This window comes from Chelmon rostratus, chromosome 17, assembly GCF_017976325.1.
Source record: "Chelmon rostratus isolate fCheRos1 chromosome 17, fCheRos1.pri, whole genome shotgun sequence".
Classification (NCBI taxonomy): Eukaryota; Metazoa; Chordata; class Actinopteri; order Chaetodontiformes; family Chaetodontidae; genus Chelmon; species Chelmon rostratus.
In genome coordinates, this window is record NC_055674.1 from 12470481 (window position 1) to 12489743 (window position 19263).

Below are 19263 nucleotides of genomic sequence, written 5' to 3' on the forward strand. Positions count from 1 at the left end.
GCAGGATCACAGAGTGGAAATTGGCAGATGACGGCGCCAGAATGAGCGCTGAGGAAGAGGAGGCTGAAACACCCGCCAGAGTCGTATAAATCACCCGTTTTTAAAGTGAGGATCTGCACCGAGAGGCGCTGCATAAAGTCCCAAACTCAAACTGACCATTACCAATTTATTTGATTATCACAAAGTAGTTGCTAAACAGCAAACATCCAATTAGAGCAAATTATGCTAAATCCTGGGAAGCATTAATTTTCCAGACCGACTGCCCCAACACAGGCACACACACTCACACACTCTCTCTCTCTCTCTCTCTCTCTCTCACACACACACACACACACACAAACATGCACTAACACACACACACCACTCTCAGCTAGGACACGGAGTGTCTGCATGGTCTGAGCCAAGAGAAGTTAATTGGATTGTGAGTAAGCATTTTGGACGTCCATTATCTTTGGACATCTGTGGGGGGGAATACCTTGAAGTGTTTTCATCCAAAACAATCCTATTATGTTGACCCAAAGATAAGAACAATGCACACACACACACACACACACACACACACACACACACACACACACACACACACACAAGCGCAAAAAAAACTTGTTTAATATCACCTGCTGCAGCAATTAGAGATCTCTCCCATCTCCTAGCTCCCTCTCTCTCTCTGCCCTTCCTCCTTCCTTCTCATTTCCTTTTCCTGAAGGACACCGCCACTGCCGGCCAGTCTCCCCATCTGTGTTTTCCTATGCAAACATGCACGCACACACACATACACACACATGGCGACACCCCCGGATGAACACGGCGGCAGCTCCACAGAGGAACTTGGCACCCGCTTATTTTTATCTCTGAAGACTTTAATCTATAACAGGCCAGAACGGCTTGAAAGACTTGGTAACAATTTCCCCTAATTAGTCCAATGTGAGGCTTGTTAAAACGCCATATTCCAGCAGCGCATGGCTGATGACAGAACAGCATTTGATTAAGTGGTGCTGTCTTCCTTTAGCTCCCTAATGAATGTGTTTATTAATTACCTGAGAAGCTTTGGGGTTGTCGCAACAACCTGTTCTGTTGAGCAGTAAAAGTTACAAGCTCCTGCAGTGCATTCATCACCGCTTTCGGCTCAGAGAGCGAACAGCTCAATTTTAGCAGGCTGTCGGTTATTTTCGACGCCGCTTTTCCTCACCGTCCCAAAATGGATTGCATACCACCGAGTGAAACCAAACTACATAAAACTCAGAACTTCGATACCTCGACCAAAGAAAACAATCAAAAGAGCCTTTCCAGAAAGCTATTTCGCAGGCGAGGCCCCCAAATCGAGGCACGGGTGTTTGTGCTTTGTTTCTCCCACAGCTGAACTTTTCTATTTAGACCTGTCAACAGCCTTGTTGTGCTCGGTGGTTTGTGGTCAGATGCCGTTTCCTAAATAGAAACCATCTATCAGAGGCTAAGTGGTGGCTGAGAGATGTCATTGTGGTCATGAGTGGGTGACGGCGGTGAAGGAGGAAGTGGTGAAACCACTGGAAAAACAGTTCCAAGGGTTGCATTTATCCTTGTGTAAGAGCTAAGTGGGATGGAACGAGTCCAGCGCACTTCAGGATGAAGAGAGTTAATTTGTATGTGAAAGGAATGAGGAGGAGACTCAGAACGTCTTCACACTCGAAGCAAAAATGCTATTCTGACATATTTCTAGACATTCACGTCTATCAAAGGCATCGCCCCGGTGGTGCATCACAGCACGTTTGTCTAGTGACGCTCTCGGCGAGAGGAAAGCGACAGAAGCACTGGCTCAAATGTAAAAAGGCAAGAATCCGAGACAGATATTCTCTCATCGCCATCACTGGTCACACAGCGCATCGCGAAGCCCCGTTCATGCATCATCGCGTGACAGCTGCGTTTTGTACTGTGACCTTTAATGTCGCTGCAGACCGTGTCCCCATGCATCATCTTGTAATGATGATGTGTTGTTGGTGCATTGGTCCTCCGTCTGTACACTGCACAAAGCAGGCACAATAACATCAGCATCTTATGTAATGCTATACATCACACCACAAAAAAACAACAACAAAAAAAACATGCTAAGAAATAACCATGCAGTTGAATGAAGACCTCCTAAGCGTTAGAAAGGGGTATTTTTTGCACAGCTTTTGCAGTGGATGGCACTCGGATGGCATTATTATTATTTTTTAGCCACACTAGCTGCATAGCTCCAAGGAGCTATGGCAATGTCAGGCTGCAGGTTCTTTTGTCAGCTGGTGTTCAGACTTAAATATCTCAACAACTATTTGATGGATTGCTTTGAAATTTTGCACAGACACATTCGTGTGTCCCAGAGTGTCGCCTACTCACTATGGTGATCCCCTGACTTTTTCTCTAGGGCCACCAGCCCAGTGTTTGTTTTTTTGCGGTAAAGTGTCTCGAGGACTGGATACACTGCCTTGAAATGTGGTGCAGATATCCAAAGGAAGTTGCCCAAAGGGTGAACCCTGATGACTTTGATAAGCCTCTGACTTTTCCTCTGGCACCACTAGGTCGAGGCTGTGGTTTGACGTGGATGCGTTTTGGATGGATTGCCATAAAAAAAGTTGGCACAGACATTCATGTCCCCCTGAGGATGAATTTTCATACATTTGGTGATCTCTCAGTGCCACCATGAGGCCAAAATGTTTTCATTCGTCTCAGCTGTACTTTTTGTTTAGTGCTAGTTAGAGAATGTTAACATACTAAACTAAGATGGTGAGCATGGTAAGCCCGCCCAACATCAGCATGTTAGCATTGCCAAAGTGCAAATATTAGCATGCTGACATTAGCATTTAGCTCAAAGCACTACTGTGCCACAATCACAGTGCCTGAGCCTTACAAAGCTGCAAGCATGGCTGTATTTTTGTACATTTGTTGGCTGTCCACAATGCAGAATCCATTAGAATTGGGCATTTTCTGCTCACCACCTGCCCACACACTGACTGGCTCACTGGGAAGACGGCTGTTAGTTGAAATGGTCTGTCTGTGGATACGTATAGTCTCTGTCCATATCTACTAATGCTGCTGTGTCATGACCCCCAAGTGATGGAGAATAGATCATCTACAAGTTGAACTGTTGTTACATCTCACATAACTGAAACAGGGTGAAGAGGAAGTAGCACATGCAGGCAGCGCACATTACTGTGAGCTTTTTCACATCTCAGAGACTCCGCTCGCACCGCATCCCAGCAGCAACACTGACCGAGAGTCTCCCTGCACTCCCAGCACAGAGGCTCTTCTGTCTGCATCACTGCTGCCCAGAGCTGCAAAAGGGAGGGTGGGAGGGGTGACCCCGGCGAGCCCCTGGATCAGGTTCCTGCCTCCCTGGCCCGGTGATACCAGACCTGGCCACCGCAGCCCCTCCCACACCCTGCCCTGACAATGGGCAAAGCCAGGGAGAGCCCTCCTCTGGTTTAATTGGTAGACAATGATTGCATTCTCCTCCCCCTCCACTGGGCTCCGTCAGGGGGGATAGGGGAGTCACACACAGCCTAACTGCCACCTTGCATGGGGCAGGCTTAAGCACGGGCCTGGCCCACAATGGATGTATTAACCTCTGTGCATGCTATCACAAAGGCCCAAGTTACAGAGCCACAATGTGTCTCTGTCGAGGAACTGTTGTTTCATTCATTCGGCCTGGAGAGACATTCAGGTGGACTGTGATAGATCTACCTGGGAAAGGTCGCTATCTAATGGCTGGGCTCGGTTGTAAGGGGTGGTGCAATGCGTGTGGTCCCATTGTTCCAGGGCAACAGTTGATTGAGTGACAAAGTAACAGTGAGGCATGTGTGCTCTGTCATTTCCAGACTGCCCTAATTAAAAAAAGAAGAAAAAAGAATCATCCCATTTTTTTGTCTGTCTAAACCCGAGCAATTATCCTCATTATAGCTTCTGAGAAAACCTAGAAACTGAAAACACTACGGCCAGCAACGAGACAGTACATGCACAGCAAGTTGTTGTCTAACTTGTCAGGATAAATTGCAAAAATGCAAGATCTTAATCATAGATAGTGTATTCAACAAAGCACTTAGCCTTTCGAAATTCCCCTCAATTAAATGCGGCATTCCTGAATGCTCATTTCAGGTAACCAACCTGGGGCATTTTGTGTAATTGCAGCAGATACTCCTGCTGAAGGTGCACTGAATAGCCCTGCCATAAGTCAGCCTGCTTGCCTCGCCTCATAAAAAGAAATGCCCAATTGTCTAAATTCACCTCCTGGAGGGCAACGAATTTTCAGGATTCCAGACAAATGCGGCAGCGACATTCCTACAGAGAGGCTTAGGAATTTCCCCATGTGGTATTTTAGACTCTAATGACACGTTAGGATGACTGAGCAACAGCAGCGACAAAAACAGGGTCAGCAACCACAACGAGCATGCACAATTGCATAAACAGGATTCGCTTGGATGTGGTGCGACACAGAGGAGCAACACACGCTCTGGTCCACAGCCACACCGACACAAATGCACAAACACACACACACACACACACACACACACACACACACACACCGGCCTGATTCAAGTATCAGGAGCAAACCTTTTGGTTTGACGAATCAACAGACTCTTTGATGTAGTCATCAAATCTCGTTCCTTTCAGACTGCAGGTGCATCCATGATTGACTGCAGGAAAACTGTTCTGAACTCCAAAACCAGCACGACTCGCGGTGCGTGCATTTCATGCAAGCTGGTGACCCCTCATGTTACAATCCAATCTACTTAATTTCAGAATATACGAATACTTATACCCATGATGATGCACTGGACATTAAGTTACTGCGTTGGCAATGTGTCATACGTGTTGAAATTAACATCTGAGACAAAGTAAAAAAAAAAAATTCTCATAAAATGTACATTAAATGGACTTCCTGGTGTCTCGGCAGGTTGCCTGGTAACGCTGACAACAAGACTCCAGGAAGGTACTGTGCAAATTATTGTAGCAACTGCAAACTACTCCTCATATAAACGGTGTACATGCAAAATGGTGCAAATTGAACCAGTACCTCTGTAAAATCTGCACTTTGAAGACTGGAAGCAAATTATTTCAACATCTGACTTCATATCTGCTTCCAGAGAAGATAAAACTGCTCACGATCTTTATGTCATGTGTCCCTCATGTGTCTTCACCTACTGGATTACATGTTCGTTAACTAAAATGTTATGATAACAATGATGCTCAAAACTATCTTAAAATAAGAACCAGGCTGTAAAAAACTGGATTATAATTCATGCATGTTTGTCATTATTAGGTGTTTTTTATGATTCAACACTGACATGATCCCATTATTCTGAAAAAAGATGCTACACTGAAGTGTGACTTTGGCTGCCAATGATTATTACCCATAAAGAAGTAAGTATACACACACACACACACACACACACACACACACACACCACTCATAGTATCATCTCCAGCAACTCAGCTGGCCTGTAATCACATTACGATTAGGGTACTCATGGCTCTGCCACATTACACTGAGTGCATAAACACTTGTTAGACTGAGAGAGAAAACGGAGAGAATCTAAAAATACAGAGCAGAGAGACTTTGAACGGAGGAGAGGGACAAGCCGAGGATTAGTACCGCCTCAGCGAATCAAACAAACAAGTCCAAAAAGGAGCATGAACGGGAGGTGGAGACAGAGAGAGGGACGGGCGGAGAGCGGGAGGAAGGGAGGGATGGTGATGAAAAATGCCACTTCCTCAGGAGCTGACCCAGTAAAACATTCATGAGAGATGTCTTTATGTGAAGTGTCTGTGAGGGTGGGGAGGGTGTGAGGGGAGTTAAAGGCTTGGGAGTCTAAAAAAAGAAAGTCCCTCTGTGTTTCAGCGTCTGTGTTATGAGTGTGTGTGTGTGTCAAAAAAAAGAAGAAGTTATTTGAAATTTGAGATGATACACAAGCACGTTCGGTGCCAGATGCTACGCCACCGACCTCTCGAATCAAGAATAGACACTGAACCGAGACACTGACGAACCGCACAAAAGTGAAACACAGACAGAAGGAGGATGAAAAGCTGTAACTTCTCTGGAGAACATTCACCGGACGGAGCAGAAATGAGTCAGTGGTAATTATAACAGAAGTGAATGCTAGAAAATGGCTGATTTCAGTAGACCTAAATGTGAGGCTGCGCCAAAACACACACTTTAATGACGAGACTTAAGTAGATAATAAGCAGCACGTATATAGATGACTGACACTTCAATTATAACATCGCACACTGAAAGAGGACTTTATTAAGACTTTGCTAAGCTAACTCAAAGTGTGTGTGTGTGTGTGTGTGCGTGCTGATGACTCGGCAGACGTGACGAGCCTCCGACTCCAGCTGGTTACAGGACGGTTACAGCATTAAACTAATTAACCGGCTCATCTCGCAGCCTACGAGAGGTCAGCACATCACAGTGCCCACACACACACACACACACACACAGATGAACGGTATACGTACATGCATGGTTAGCCAGCTATAAACACTTTGAGCTCAAACGCATGCAAACAACCCACATCATTTGCTGAGCAACATCACAGTGTAAAGCGGAGAGATGGAGAAATTCATTAAGTGGGTTTGCTTACATGGATGGATGCCTGAAACAGGAAAATATAAAGAAGAGAGTAAATGAGAGCAAAAGAAAAAAGTAAAAGGAGAACTTACATACGAGGCAGATATGAAAACGTACATGCTAAGACTATTGACTTCACACCAGTATCAGCCTGAAGCCGGGGGACACAAAGCTCTTTGATAGACTGAATAAAGGAGACGGAGGAGAGAGGTCAGGAGAGGATGAAAGAGGAGCATGGATGGGGGCGGGTGGAGAAAAGAGGCTGTGTAAGATGAGCAATCCTCAGCCACATTAGGAGCAGCTTGAAAACCAAATTAATCTTAAAGACCTGCGGAGGGAGGCGGCGGTGCCCGGAGCCTGAAGAAGAGCCGCTGGGCCCGGCCCTCGCCTGGCTGCAAGTACAAAGCTGCATGAGAAACAGATGTTGTGAACGCCTGACACCGCAGCGCTCCCACTCTGTGTGTGTGTGTGTGTGTGTGTGTGTGAGAGAGAGGTAGAAGAGAAACATGGGGGGAAAACTGCAGCAGATAGCAGACATTATCTTTGCCTCAGATGATTCTTTGTGTCTGATTTCACCAGTTTAGGGACAGGTTGTGTCCGTGGCAAATCATCTACAGTTAAAGGATGCTTAGAGTTAGTTAAAACATTTGGTTATGGTTAATAAAGAGGCAAATCTTAATTGCAGGTCTGTGATGGATGCAAACTGGAACAGATTTTTGTAATGTGTCACCGAAAAACAGCATTAATATAGGAATACTGTAATTGAAATAACAATGGTGATACTGTAATTGAACAGCACCCACCTTTGCTGTCTGCCCCATCACATGAAGGTTGCACTACTTCCTGCACTGGACATAGATCAGAAGGTGAGAAATCACCCGAAGTGGGCCTAACCGCTGTATCCACCACACTGCAAACTAACAAGACCAAAGGTTTAGCCTTAATTAATCCTGTCTGATGAAAAATAAACAGCAGCTCGGGAGGTGATTTAGATTCCCAGATGCAGATTTTAAACTTCACAGTTGCTCTCATCCTTTTCTTCACTAAGCAAGCGTTTTTTAAAAACAAAATCAAAAGCTAGTCTTACCCCAAAGCCTGTAAACCAACATAATGAGGTTCAATACTTTTATTCCCTTTATAAATCCCATGAAATATGCATTCAAAATGCAACCTTCTGAAGTAAATAGCTGGTTTATTACCAAGAGAAAGTAATGAGTAATGCCAACACAGATGTCACCACACTCAAACTGTCTGCTAGTTTCATTGGGAAACACGACACTGTTAGGCAACGTGCAAACATGGTGCAGACAGATTGTCTTTCTAACTTCCTCAAACAGATAACTGGTTTTTCTGTTCTGTTTTACTTCTTTGGGCTCTTTCTCTCTGCAAAAACAAATGCACACACATGTATAAACAATGAGATATGAAGAGTGAAGAGAGGACAAACAAGGAGAATCGAAACTGGATGACATTTGATCTCCGCCCGAACACACCACACCTGCTCTCTCCAGACTGTCACTGATTTCAGCAGCCAGGTCAGACAAATTGCTCGGCATCCCGAGCCGCTCTGTCCCCTGCCGGCTGATTGGTCCAGCGTGCTTGTGTGATATGAGCGAACTGAATGAGACGACTGCGAGGTCACTCTGATGCCAGGGCCGCACAGCGGGGGCTGCTGAAAACCTGAGGAGCCTCCGACTGCCAGAAAGCCTGATGAAGCCACAAAGTCGTGCAGCCAAAGTTTACATAACCTGTGAGCATGTGAAAAAATAGATGTGACAACTCGGCTGAAGCTTTTCGTAAAAGGCGAGACTGAGGTCAGAAAACTTCATCGTGCACGAGGAAGTTTATGTGAATGGGAAAAGATTTGATGCTTCATCACATTTAAAAGTCTCTTCATGCGCTTCGAGGCTTTTTGACTTGTCACGGCGAAAAATCATTAGGGGAGTGTTAAATGGCGAGTGGTCGGGAGTGAGTGAGCTACTTCTCTATTGTGTGTGCAGGCAGAGTACGGGCTTGTAGTCATCGCCTCCTGTGTAATATACCCACAGCTCTGACTGAGAGGCTACAGCTGCGGCTTGGCTCGGTGCTCGCACATTTTCCAGTACCAGCCCTGGGTGATGGAGGGTGCACGAACTCCGTAACCCCCACAGCGTTCCTTCGCTTTGCAGCTTGTGTGCGTATGTATGAGAATGTGTGTGTGTGAGCAGCAGCTGTGCGAACAGCTGTCTATAGTAACGTGTTTCGTCTGTGCACACACCAAAAGATGAGCTCAGACGGCACCTCTGAAAAGTGAGTCCAACTTAACGGCCCTTCTGGAAGCTCGTTAGGGAAATGCTGCTAATTTACAACAGAAGAAGAAGAAATGAAGATGGTGTCAACAATATTTTACTGACTAGAATGAAAAAGATGTCAGTTAAGCCAGGATGAATTCAGGAGGGGATTTTGTGTGTGTTCGTGCCTAGATTTGCATGCATGTGCTTTTACATGCATGCATGTGTATGTAATCACACCGTACTTATCCATGAAATGAGATGTTCAGGTTCTTTACAATGGGGCATGTTTGAATAAGGATGGATATTCTGAGGCTCCTGTGTGATTTGGCTTTCTTCCATAATGTGAGACCATCATCCTTTTGTTGGGTTTCCGTTCATGATTGCGGCTGAACGACAGGGATAACTCAATCTGTGAAGCAGTCGTTATTGTCATTTGGTCCACAGATGCTTGTTATCTAGTCACGACGAGTTTGCAGGATTGTGACGTTTGTGATATAAAATCTCTATGGCTGAAGAAGATTAAATGGCAGCTCTTGCAGAGAGGAAATATGCGTAGTCAGCAGGTGAACTCTCAAGAAACGTACCACCGGCCATCAAAGACAATTTATGAGCAGCTGCTCCTGCTGCACTTTACATGGATGCATGTAAATCCACAATAAAATCATCAATCTTTCATGATTAGATCAATAACCAGAGCAGGGAGAGGCCATCTCCTGAGGACAGAAGATGGCTTCAGTCCAAATAAAATTCCCTGTCTGCAGAGAGAGGATCCTTGGAGAAATGTCAGTCACAACCCAACACGAGCAGAGCAGATATGATGAGGCCCTCCGATGGACTCGTGGTTATGAAACAGCCTGTGGATGATAAAGCAGCCTCTTGGGCGTTGCAGCTAAGAGGCTCTGCGGCCAAACTCCACTGGCTTCACAAGCGCTAGGAGCCCGAGCTTGTCAGAACTGATCCGGTTCATGCAGATGAGGACGTATCCTGATTCCCCACGGTGCTTAAGGATGGGCATGTGTGCCCTATATATATGTTCTAGCGCATGCCTTTACATGTAATGAACACAGAGTGTTGATATAACAGCTCTCGGCACAACTGGGGCACGTACGCAGCAAACAGGGACGATGAAAGTCATTTCTGCTGTTCTCGCAATGCATAAACCATTTTGAACTCCGAGACTATCAACAAAATCAAAGCGAGGGGGGGTGGAAACAGGCTCGTCAAGCATCGTGTGATGGAGACATTAATTCTTTCTTTGCATATCTGAGCCTTACACCTCCTTCATCAGTCCTTCAGCCCTCCATCTGACAAATCCAATTAGCATGACACGAGCGTTCTGTATACACACCACAACCAGGATCTTGGCAGGGGACGGCCAGGACGGGCACCAGGGAATTGGGCCAGACAGACACGGAGGCCTGGCATGGAGGGTCTCCACTCGGCCTGTAACCTAGCTCCAGCTGGAAGACCCAGTTCCTTGACAGGTTGGCAGTGATAACCGCTCCCCTTCCCTCTGGTTTGTCTCTGCTTCTCATCCGTCTTCCAGTAGCAGCCCTCTCTTTTCACATGCCACTTCATTTCCCTTCCTTCCTCCACAGGCTTCAACCGTTTTACTCGCAGCCATCTGATATCGCCACCTTTAGCTCAAATTGAATCTGTTTTGTGGCAATTTTCGTTGGCTAAAAGACAGATTTTCTCATGGCTGCACCATGAAATCGATCCACTTTTTAGTAGTTTTTGTAGTCAAGGCATCATGACACAGCCGAGGAGCTATATTTGTACACGTTTGATTGTTGGATTATAATTCTTCGGAGGGAAAGCATCATAAACGTTTGGCTAGCGCAAACATCAGAGGAGATCATTTTTTGTGGGGAGAAAACAAGCTGTTGCGACCTAAAACACTTAACCAAATTGTAGTCTGAAAAACTAAACGAGCATCTTCTACCCTGTTGCGGGCACCAACTCTAAATCACGAAGCGCAATCACAGAGTTCGCCTGACAGATAAAACGAACCTCCAAACTTTTTTCCCGGAGCTGCACAGAGGAAACATCGTGTGGAGGTGTCTGGCAAGCTGTCAGCCTGTGCAGTCTCCTGGCCCATGCCGGCGTGCAGATTTGCATTCGGCTCAAAGGAGGCCTGAAACATCAAAGCCTCTTTGAAGCACCACTTGATGCTGCACAATGGGACAGGTGAAGTAAAACAATGCAACACAGCGCTGCTCTGAACTACTGTACCCAGAATGCACCACAGTTCCCAAAATAAAAGTGGGACACATCAGTGCCATTGTAGAAACAACAAACCCTCATGATGTGCTTTAACAAAAGTAGAACAAAGGTTACTTTTCTGTGCCGTTTCTCTCAGAAAACTGATATTTTTGTATTTCCGCTCTGAGGACTTTTGTATAATATCTGTAAACACTGGAGACAGATGACTGTGACAGTCAAAGCAAGGACTTTGAATAAAATATGACAGGCTAAATAAAGAGCTGCAGGAATCCGTAGCATATAATTCCAAAACTGACATGCAATTACTGCCAAAACAGCTTCTGACAGCCACCGAGAAAGACTGCTTTACTCATATCTGCCGTAAAGAATCAGCACTTTTCTTGTCACATTTTCAAGTTTATTGGACAAAGTGTTGTAGAGCCAATCCCTGCTAAGTTTCCAACATCATTTAAATTTTCAATTGAAACTCATGGCACGTATAATTTAATCATTTGCCTTTCAGATTGTAATAAGTCTGAACCTGAGACTCAAACTTTCAATCAGCAGAGGAAAAATGTGGCCATAGATATTGGATCCTATTACTTAGATATAAAAGTAAAATTCAGAACATCTGACGGTTGAACTCTAAAGACAGTTTTGATAAGCTGATTCTTTATGTTCAGTATTTCTAATAAGTTGCAGTGATATTATGATATGTTTTGTCATTATCTCTGCTTAGCAAAACTACACATAAAACAAGACATTGCTGCCTTTCTCCTGATACTGTTAATGCCACCGGACGCTCAGGGCAACAGCCCACGGCCCGGCCACATCTCACAACCCCATCGCTGACTCGTCCTGCCATCGCATTCGCACTAACACACACCAATCACGCATGCACACATGTTGTCCAACCGTCCACGCTGCCTGGAAGCAGCCCCCGAACGCCCAGTCCGGTTTAATAGCTCCTCAAAAATACTCACAACAAGCTCAGTTCTTGTCAGATATGACCACGCCACTGATGCCCGCTGGGCGCTGCTGTTGACTTGAAAGGTTCGCGTGCACGAAAGCGACAATAGGGGCTCAGATTGCCGTTGTTTGGACCGCATCCTCCGAGGCTAATGTTGTAAACAATGCCACATGTTCTAAAAGTAAGCCACTGGCTGACCTTGAAACTAAATGCCAAGTTAGGACACAGAAAACTGACTCGCGCGACTCCAGACTGTTGCTGCTGTTTATGTTAAGGGATGGAGTTGCACTGCGGGCAGGTAAAGAGGAGCTGACTAAGGTATATGAACACCAAACACTGGGTGAATAAACTTTGTATAAACTTTGCAGCCTCTCCATAAATCAAACCCTGACAGTGAAAAGATATTCAGCAGCAACATTTCATCATTCATATTCAAGCTGATTTTGAATGCGCGGGCCTGAACTCCTTATCCTCCCACTAATGTGACTTTGGGTGCAGAATCATCACAAACTTTACAGGCGCAGGTTGTCAAAGATACGGCGCTTTGAGCTTTCATGAGCATCACTCACCAGATCTGCGAGCAAACACACACAAACACCCTCTCTGCTTGTCTCCGCCTCCTTCCCTCTGTCTCCCCGCTCGCTCTCCCACAATCTAATACTCTCCGCCGGGGCTCTCATGTAGAAAACCATTCTGCATTTCATAGCAATCAAACCAGGCTCCTGAGCAATTACTTCTGATCGCAGACCAGTTGGCCTGGACTCTGTTTATCCGCGTTGGCATGGGAATTCATCGGGCAAAACTCAGACAGCTGAGAGGGAGGGCATTTCTTTTTCATGTGCAACGCGCCATTGCCAGCATACATGCCTCCCCGAAGATGTCTCCACGATGGCTCGACGCTCATTTTAATTAACACATAAGCCTGTTGATGTTAATTAAAAAGCAGACAGGAAAAGATCACACGGAGGGGGGGCTGTGTATCTGAACGCAGCGAAAGATGCAGCGGCAGTGCTTGGCACTTATTCTGATGAGATTTCCTGTAGCCCTCTTGAAACATATGCATTACAAGTGGGCACATCAAACCAAGTGTATCAAACAGATTTTTGATGTTGGCTATTTAAGGGGGAACATGCAGATTTGCTGAAATCTGAGAAATGAGTTAAAAGCAGAGAAAGTGCTTCTAGGAGTTTTACAGTGGCGACATCTGCAGACAACGTGGCGTGGGCTGAATATCTGTGCCGTCACGCGTGTCAGTGGAGGTGCTACTTACTTCATGGGCTTGAACAGCGCTTGTCCGTAGTTCTGGAAAGTCATGATCAACTTCAGCTGGGTGCCTCCTGATTTCATGGCTGGGAGGAAAACAATCAAGATGTTAGAGTTGAGGCACAGACACACGCGTGCACAAACATAAACACATCAAAGAAAGCTCGCACACATGCACAGCTGTTTTATTTGCCAATTTGGAGAAGGCAATTTTGCATGAATGCACAGCAGAGCTATCACATCTGCTGACCAATTTGCCAGACACTGTACAATCAAAGTGCAACTGTGGCAGTTAGGGAGCAGGATGTGACTGAGAGCAAGAAGCGGCATGAAAAGCATCTGCTGCAGTAGTTCTGGGTTTGATGGAGGGCTGAACGGGGAAATGGACAATTTGTCAGAGAGACTGCGTGTTCTTGCAGCTGCTTGTGTCTTTAGAGAGACAAAAAAAATGCACTTGTTAACATAAATACAGCAGCGTATTATTACAGTGCAATTAGTGTGTTGCTGAATGAATAAACTGAGCCTGTGTGTTTCCATCCATGTGCATACATGTGCACGTGCTGCACAGCAGACCTGATTCTGACCAGATGCTTCTCTGTAAGCCCCCATGGATCTCACACATCGCCCGTCACTGCTCGTGCACGACGGGCCCTCCGCAACCACGTCTCCTCGCGCTCCCTCCGAGCTGACCTCCTGCTCCCTGGGAGGGGAGCCAGGGCACATGTCTCTGACTATCAGTCATGTCCACGGTGTCTCCCGCAGGCTGACGGAGACTCGCTGTGAGCTTCCTGCCCGCCGCCGACTCAAACAAAGGCACCGCCGGGCCTGTCTAAATGCCTTGTGTTTCTGTCATAATGGACAGGCTTTTGGGGGATTTGCACATTTATTACAGCGCATTAACTTGAGCATATTACACAACACAGCGCTTCTGCCTAACCCCAGTATCAACCTAAGCCCCCTGCAGTGGACCCACTTACTGGCTGGCTTGCTGGCTGAGTAGCCGGCTGCACTCCACCTCCCGCTCAGAACCATCTTTTGTGTTTATTGACTTTCTTGCTGTGTCTCTCAGTTTCTTCCTCTCTCATGTTTGCACATGTCATCCTTTTATTCTCTCCCCGCCATGCTCTGTCTGCCTCGCTCACTTGTTGTCTTACTCACCGCTGGCGAGCCTCCCCATTTACCGTGACTCATTTTCAAAAGCTTTTTGTATTTTACATCCACTGTTGCACAAACTACAACCTACACGGCCTCGGGTCAGCGTCTCCTCGTTTAGGACATGGGATGGATGTTGAGTGAAGCCAAAGAATACCCTGATTTCGTGGCATTAGGCCTGAACATGTGACTGCAGCCAGGTCAAGTGGACGTGCCCCCAGTGTAATCTTTAAACTTGGTACAGCTATAGAGCGAGCCTAAAACCTTTAAGAGATTGAAAATGACCGAACCACGTTTTAATGCTGCGACCTTGAACCCATAAGCCACAATCCTTGAGGGACTGACCTCAATTCTCCGCCCGGTGCTGGACATGTATAAAAATTTTGTTTCTAATTGAAAGCTACAAAAGGTAATCCCTTGTGAACCGCCCCCCCACAACCCCCGGAGAAAAGCTCAGCTGATTGTTTCTCTGGATTGTATCTGCGCTGACATGCAATCAGACATGACTTGAACTTCAACGAGACGTTCTTTTGATTCTCCTAAAGGCCATCTGCCTCGCTATCTGTGCGCGAATGCATGTGTCTCTGTGGATCCGGCCATCTATCTCCTGCTCTCATTTCTCCGAGCGGCCACAAACCAATCACCGCCCCTGTCGTTCTTTCCAAACCTTTGTGCTCTCCGGCCTCTCAGACGGCTCCAGGCCTCATCCACCACCGCCGTCAGATTCCCCCTTCCCATCCCAGCGCCGTGATGATAAATCCAGCCTGCTCTCACCTGTGCCACGGCACGCTGCTGCGCGTATGATTTATGAGTCCGGCTGAAGACTGAACAAAAGGCCTCAGAGGGACAGACACCGAGGAGGGGAGCTCTACAGCGCCGAAAACGCTGAACAGGAAAACTTTCTAATGCCGTCTCTGTTTTGCAATTTTTAGTGAGACAGATAAGTGGTAAGTGTGTGCACCAATTACGGGGCACAAAAGCTTGTAATGCATTCTTCCAGACACACACACAAAAACACACACTATTCAGCAGACAGGCTGTTTTTGTAGGTGTGTCTGGGCACAGATTGATGGTTTATATATTATAAACACAGGGGATAAAAAAACGCACACAAACTGCTCAAGTGCAGGCTGAGATGTGCAGCATGAATGATTGTGAGCTGCCTGTGAGAGATGGAGGGACTAATAACAATGAGACAGTGGAGACGGCGTCAATAACAGGCACAATGACTCTTTTTGAGCGCACAAAGGGACAGAGATAACAGCGGCGGAGGATATTTTGGTATTCGCTGTCCAGTTTGAATTCAATCCAAATCATTTGCTCCATATTGTGGTCGTGATTATTTTTCACAGTTATTTGTCTCACATATTTTAACACTGAGGCAACATCTCCATCACAGAAGAGATTGGGCCAAGATGGCATCAGTGTAATGAGATGCTGGAAAAGCTACAATAAAGCACATTTGTACTGTGTGATATACAGTGAAAACATCAGAGGAGAATACAAATCAGCCTTTAAGCAGACCTGTCGCAGACAAAGAGCAGAGAGTACTCCAGCAGCTTGCAGAAACGGTGTATTTTCAGTGGCACTTTTGCACCTTGACATATCTCTTTCTCACTCTTCAGAACAGAATGTCTCAGAGCAGCAGCTGCGAAGTCTTGGTGCTCAAGTTCACTTTCTTTTGCACAGATTTTGCACTTGTTCATCAACCAGTTTAAAAGCAAAGAGCCTCCAAACGGCAGACGGTAATGGATGTTTATGAATGAAAGCAATTCTTCTACGCCATTAGGTTTGCCTGAAGATGTTTAGCAGCTATGTGCGATATTTCAGCCGTGTGTGATCCTTCTTTTCTACCCATCTGTCATCCTTCCTTCCTTTCAGTTGTCTCACACCGTGCAGGCTCTTAATCAAGGCCATCATTGGTCAGGTGAAATGAAGCGCTGCATTGGGTTATTAATGATTAGGCTGCACAGCAGCCGCAAAGCACACATCTTAAGCAACGCGCTGGCCGAAACACGTGCGCCCTCTCACACCGGCACACCCACATTATTTGATAATGATAGATTGTTGGAATCTATATCGAGCTCTCGAGAGAAAAGGCAGATCTTAAAACTCGCACACATAAGCAGAAATACGGACAGAGGGCCAGATGTGTGCGTGCGTGCGTGCGTGTGTGTTTGTCTGTGTGTCTGTGTGTGTGTGATCATGGCCTCCTTCTCACACACATGCACACACAGTCATACTGTATAAACAGGAACCCACATATTGTGATTCATTGTATACTCAGACAGGTCAGCTGCACATAAGTCACTCTATGGTTCAGCCAGTTTGGGTTTCTGAAGGCTGATACTGCTCCCAAGACTTAATGCGGTTTTATGTTTTGATAAAACTCTTTAAACAGAAGTTTACTCTTGCTTGGGTGGAAAACCCTCTGAAGTTGCATTATATCACAGGCTAGAGACATATATCACTGTGATGACGGCATTTTTAGGTAGGCCACCAGTTCCTCAAGCTAGTTTTAACACCAGTTAACTCGCTCTGTGAATAAAAATGAAACAAAAGTAACATTTCTTCTAAGATTCAGCGGTGAAGATCAATATTGGTCAATCAATATTGTACTTGCACGTCTACAGTGCACAACACCAGCTCCTTCACTTCACACAAGGCAACACGGCCGTCCCTGACTGACTCACCAACGCTGGTGACCCTCTGCGAGACCAGGTCCTTCAGCAGGGCGTCCAGCACAGGACTGTGTCTGGAGTACAGCTCGTAGCGGTTGATGCCGATGTGGAAACGCAGCCAGTTGGGGTAAGACTCCTCCGTCACCTCTCCCGTTGGAGAGAACTCCTCCTCCTCCTCGTTCCCCTCCTCGTTGTGCCTGGAGAACGGGGAGAGGAGAGGAGAAGGGGCTAAACCAGAAGCTGTGGTGCAGGCAGATTCCTGTTAAGATCATTTTTGAGTGTATGCAATTGATGATTACAGCGTTTTAATTTAACTTCATCAGACAAATTGATGCTGCAGGAATTGGCACAGAGGGCTTCATAACACGTGGATTTATCACTGTAGTGAGGTTAAAATGCAGTTTTATTGACTGGCATTACCCAAGATAATTAAAAAAAACTAAGGCAAGATGGTTACTGATAGGCTGCATGCCTAAAAAGGTAAGATGGCATGACGAAAGGAGAGATGGGTGGATGCAGCAGATGCATGAATGGACACTATACTGCAGGCAGGGAAGAGATGGAAACTGGCTGGATGGATGGAGATAGATAGACAGATAGATAGGTGGATGGCTTATGACAGGCCTGCATGGACATTAGTCAACTGGGTGAAAACTGGGACAGCATTAGAGAGCAAACGAGCTAATTGAATTAATCTGCTTCAATGTAGATATCAGATTACTTATATTTCTTTCCAGAGCCAACATGTAATATCAGCCACTGCTCCCTTACTTGCATCCCATCAACAGTCAGATGTTTAAAGCAGCCTCACTGTCCCACTTGTAACCCTTTAAGTTAAGCTCATCTCCACCAGCTTACCATCCTTGGTTCCCTGTTGCTCTGGGATAAAACCTGATGTCAGTGTTGACGTTAAACAAAGTGTCATCGTCCGTGAGGGGAGGAAGGTCAACCCTGTACAACGGATGCTCAAACAGAGCGGCCAGTCGGGAGACACCGTGGGCAGGGACGGTGCGACCCCCGCTCGCGTCTCCGATGAGCGGCTTGTGCTCCTCCGCCCTCCCCGCCGACGGTCTCGTCCGCCGGAGGGACTCCGCTCTGTCCGCGGCGGCGGTGATCTTTTCCAGGGAGTGCGACGTGAGGTTGGAGCTCGGCTCGTTGCTGAAATCCTGCAGGATTCTCAGCGTGTGCTTGTTAGGCCAGCCCGCTTCAGCCGCCGACCTGGCGCGCTGCTTCCCCCAGCCCTGCGACTCCCCGGCCGGGTGGTGAGCGCACTGACAGCCGCCGTCCCCGCCGTCCGCTCCCGCCGCCCGCTTCTCCAGCTTCGGTAACAAGTCAATCATGATGTGCATGGTGCAGGCCACCAAAAACACCATGAGTATCAGCACTCTGAATTTGCGAAACAATATCATCTTTATCATCTTCTGGTTCTGTCTGCACTCGGGGAAAGCTTCAAGCGCAGCGCGCCTCACGGCACCGACATTGATGTCCAACAGTGTTGTGCGATGACAAAGCAGCGACGCTGGTTTGAAGATTCACCGTGATCATTGCACACACAATGCGTGTCAGCCTATGTCAACAACTCCATCATGTGCTCGGCCTTTAAATGATGTTTCTTAACAATAGTCCCAGTTCTTCATTCCCGGGCAGGTGGACGGACCGACTCATTGTGAGCGCTGGATACTTCACTGGCAGCGGCTCAAGTAGTGCTCCTCATTCATTGCCAGGTTGAACAGGATACAGTGTCAGGAGGACGGACCACTAAATAAATCGTTAAGAAGAGGTAACAGGAGGGAGGTGAGGGGAGGGCAGGAGGGGGGTGTCCTGTTAAAAGCACCGATGTTCTTCCTCAAATCTGCTTCCTTGCGTCGCAGCCAGCACGGAGTGAGATGCCACAGTGAGTCATAACTGTCTTCTGCGGGGAGGAAAAGTAGTAGCAAAGATTTCTATGGTCCAAACACAAAGCCTTGCCAGTATTCAGAATGAAGTGAGAATTTCAGAAGCGAAAAAAGTGAAAAATCCACTAAATAACAGGTGATCCGCCGAGATGCTCGGATGCGGTCCGGCTGCGAACCCTCGCTGAAGTCAAATGAGAGGCTGGCGGGCAGGTGCAGGGATCCTGTTGTCATCTGTCCCCCTAAC

At 46.6% G+C, this 19263-nt stretch overlaps 1 protein-coding gene across 1 annotated transcript in view; it reads right to left on the reverse strand.

Annotated features, from left to right (window-relative positions):
• Positions 1-19062, reverse strand: part of fam20ca (FAM20C golgi associated secretory pathway kinase a) — a 35316-nt gene extending 16254 nt beyond the window's left edge. Inside the window, exons 1-3 of the mRNA XM_041956886.1 lie at positions 17983-19062; positions 17137-17321; positions 13299-13377 (exon numbers count right to left, since the gene is read on the reverse strand). Of these exons, the coding sequence (XP_041812820.1) occupies positions 13299-13377; positions 17137-17321; positions 17983-18542 (824 nt within the window). The 5' untranslated portion in view covers positions 18543-19062. The remainder of the gene's footprint in view (positions 1-13298; positions 13378-17136; positions 17322-17982) is intronic.
• Between the last annotated feature and the right edge of the window lie 201 nt (positions 19063-19263).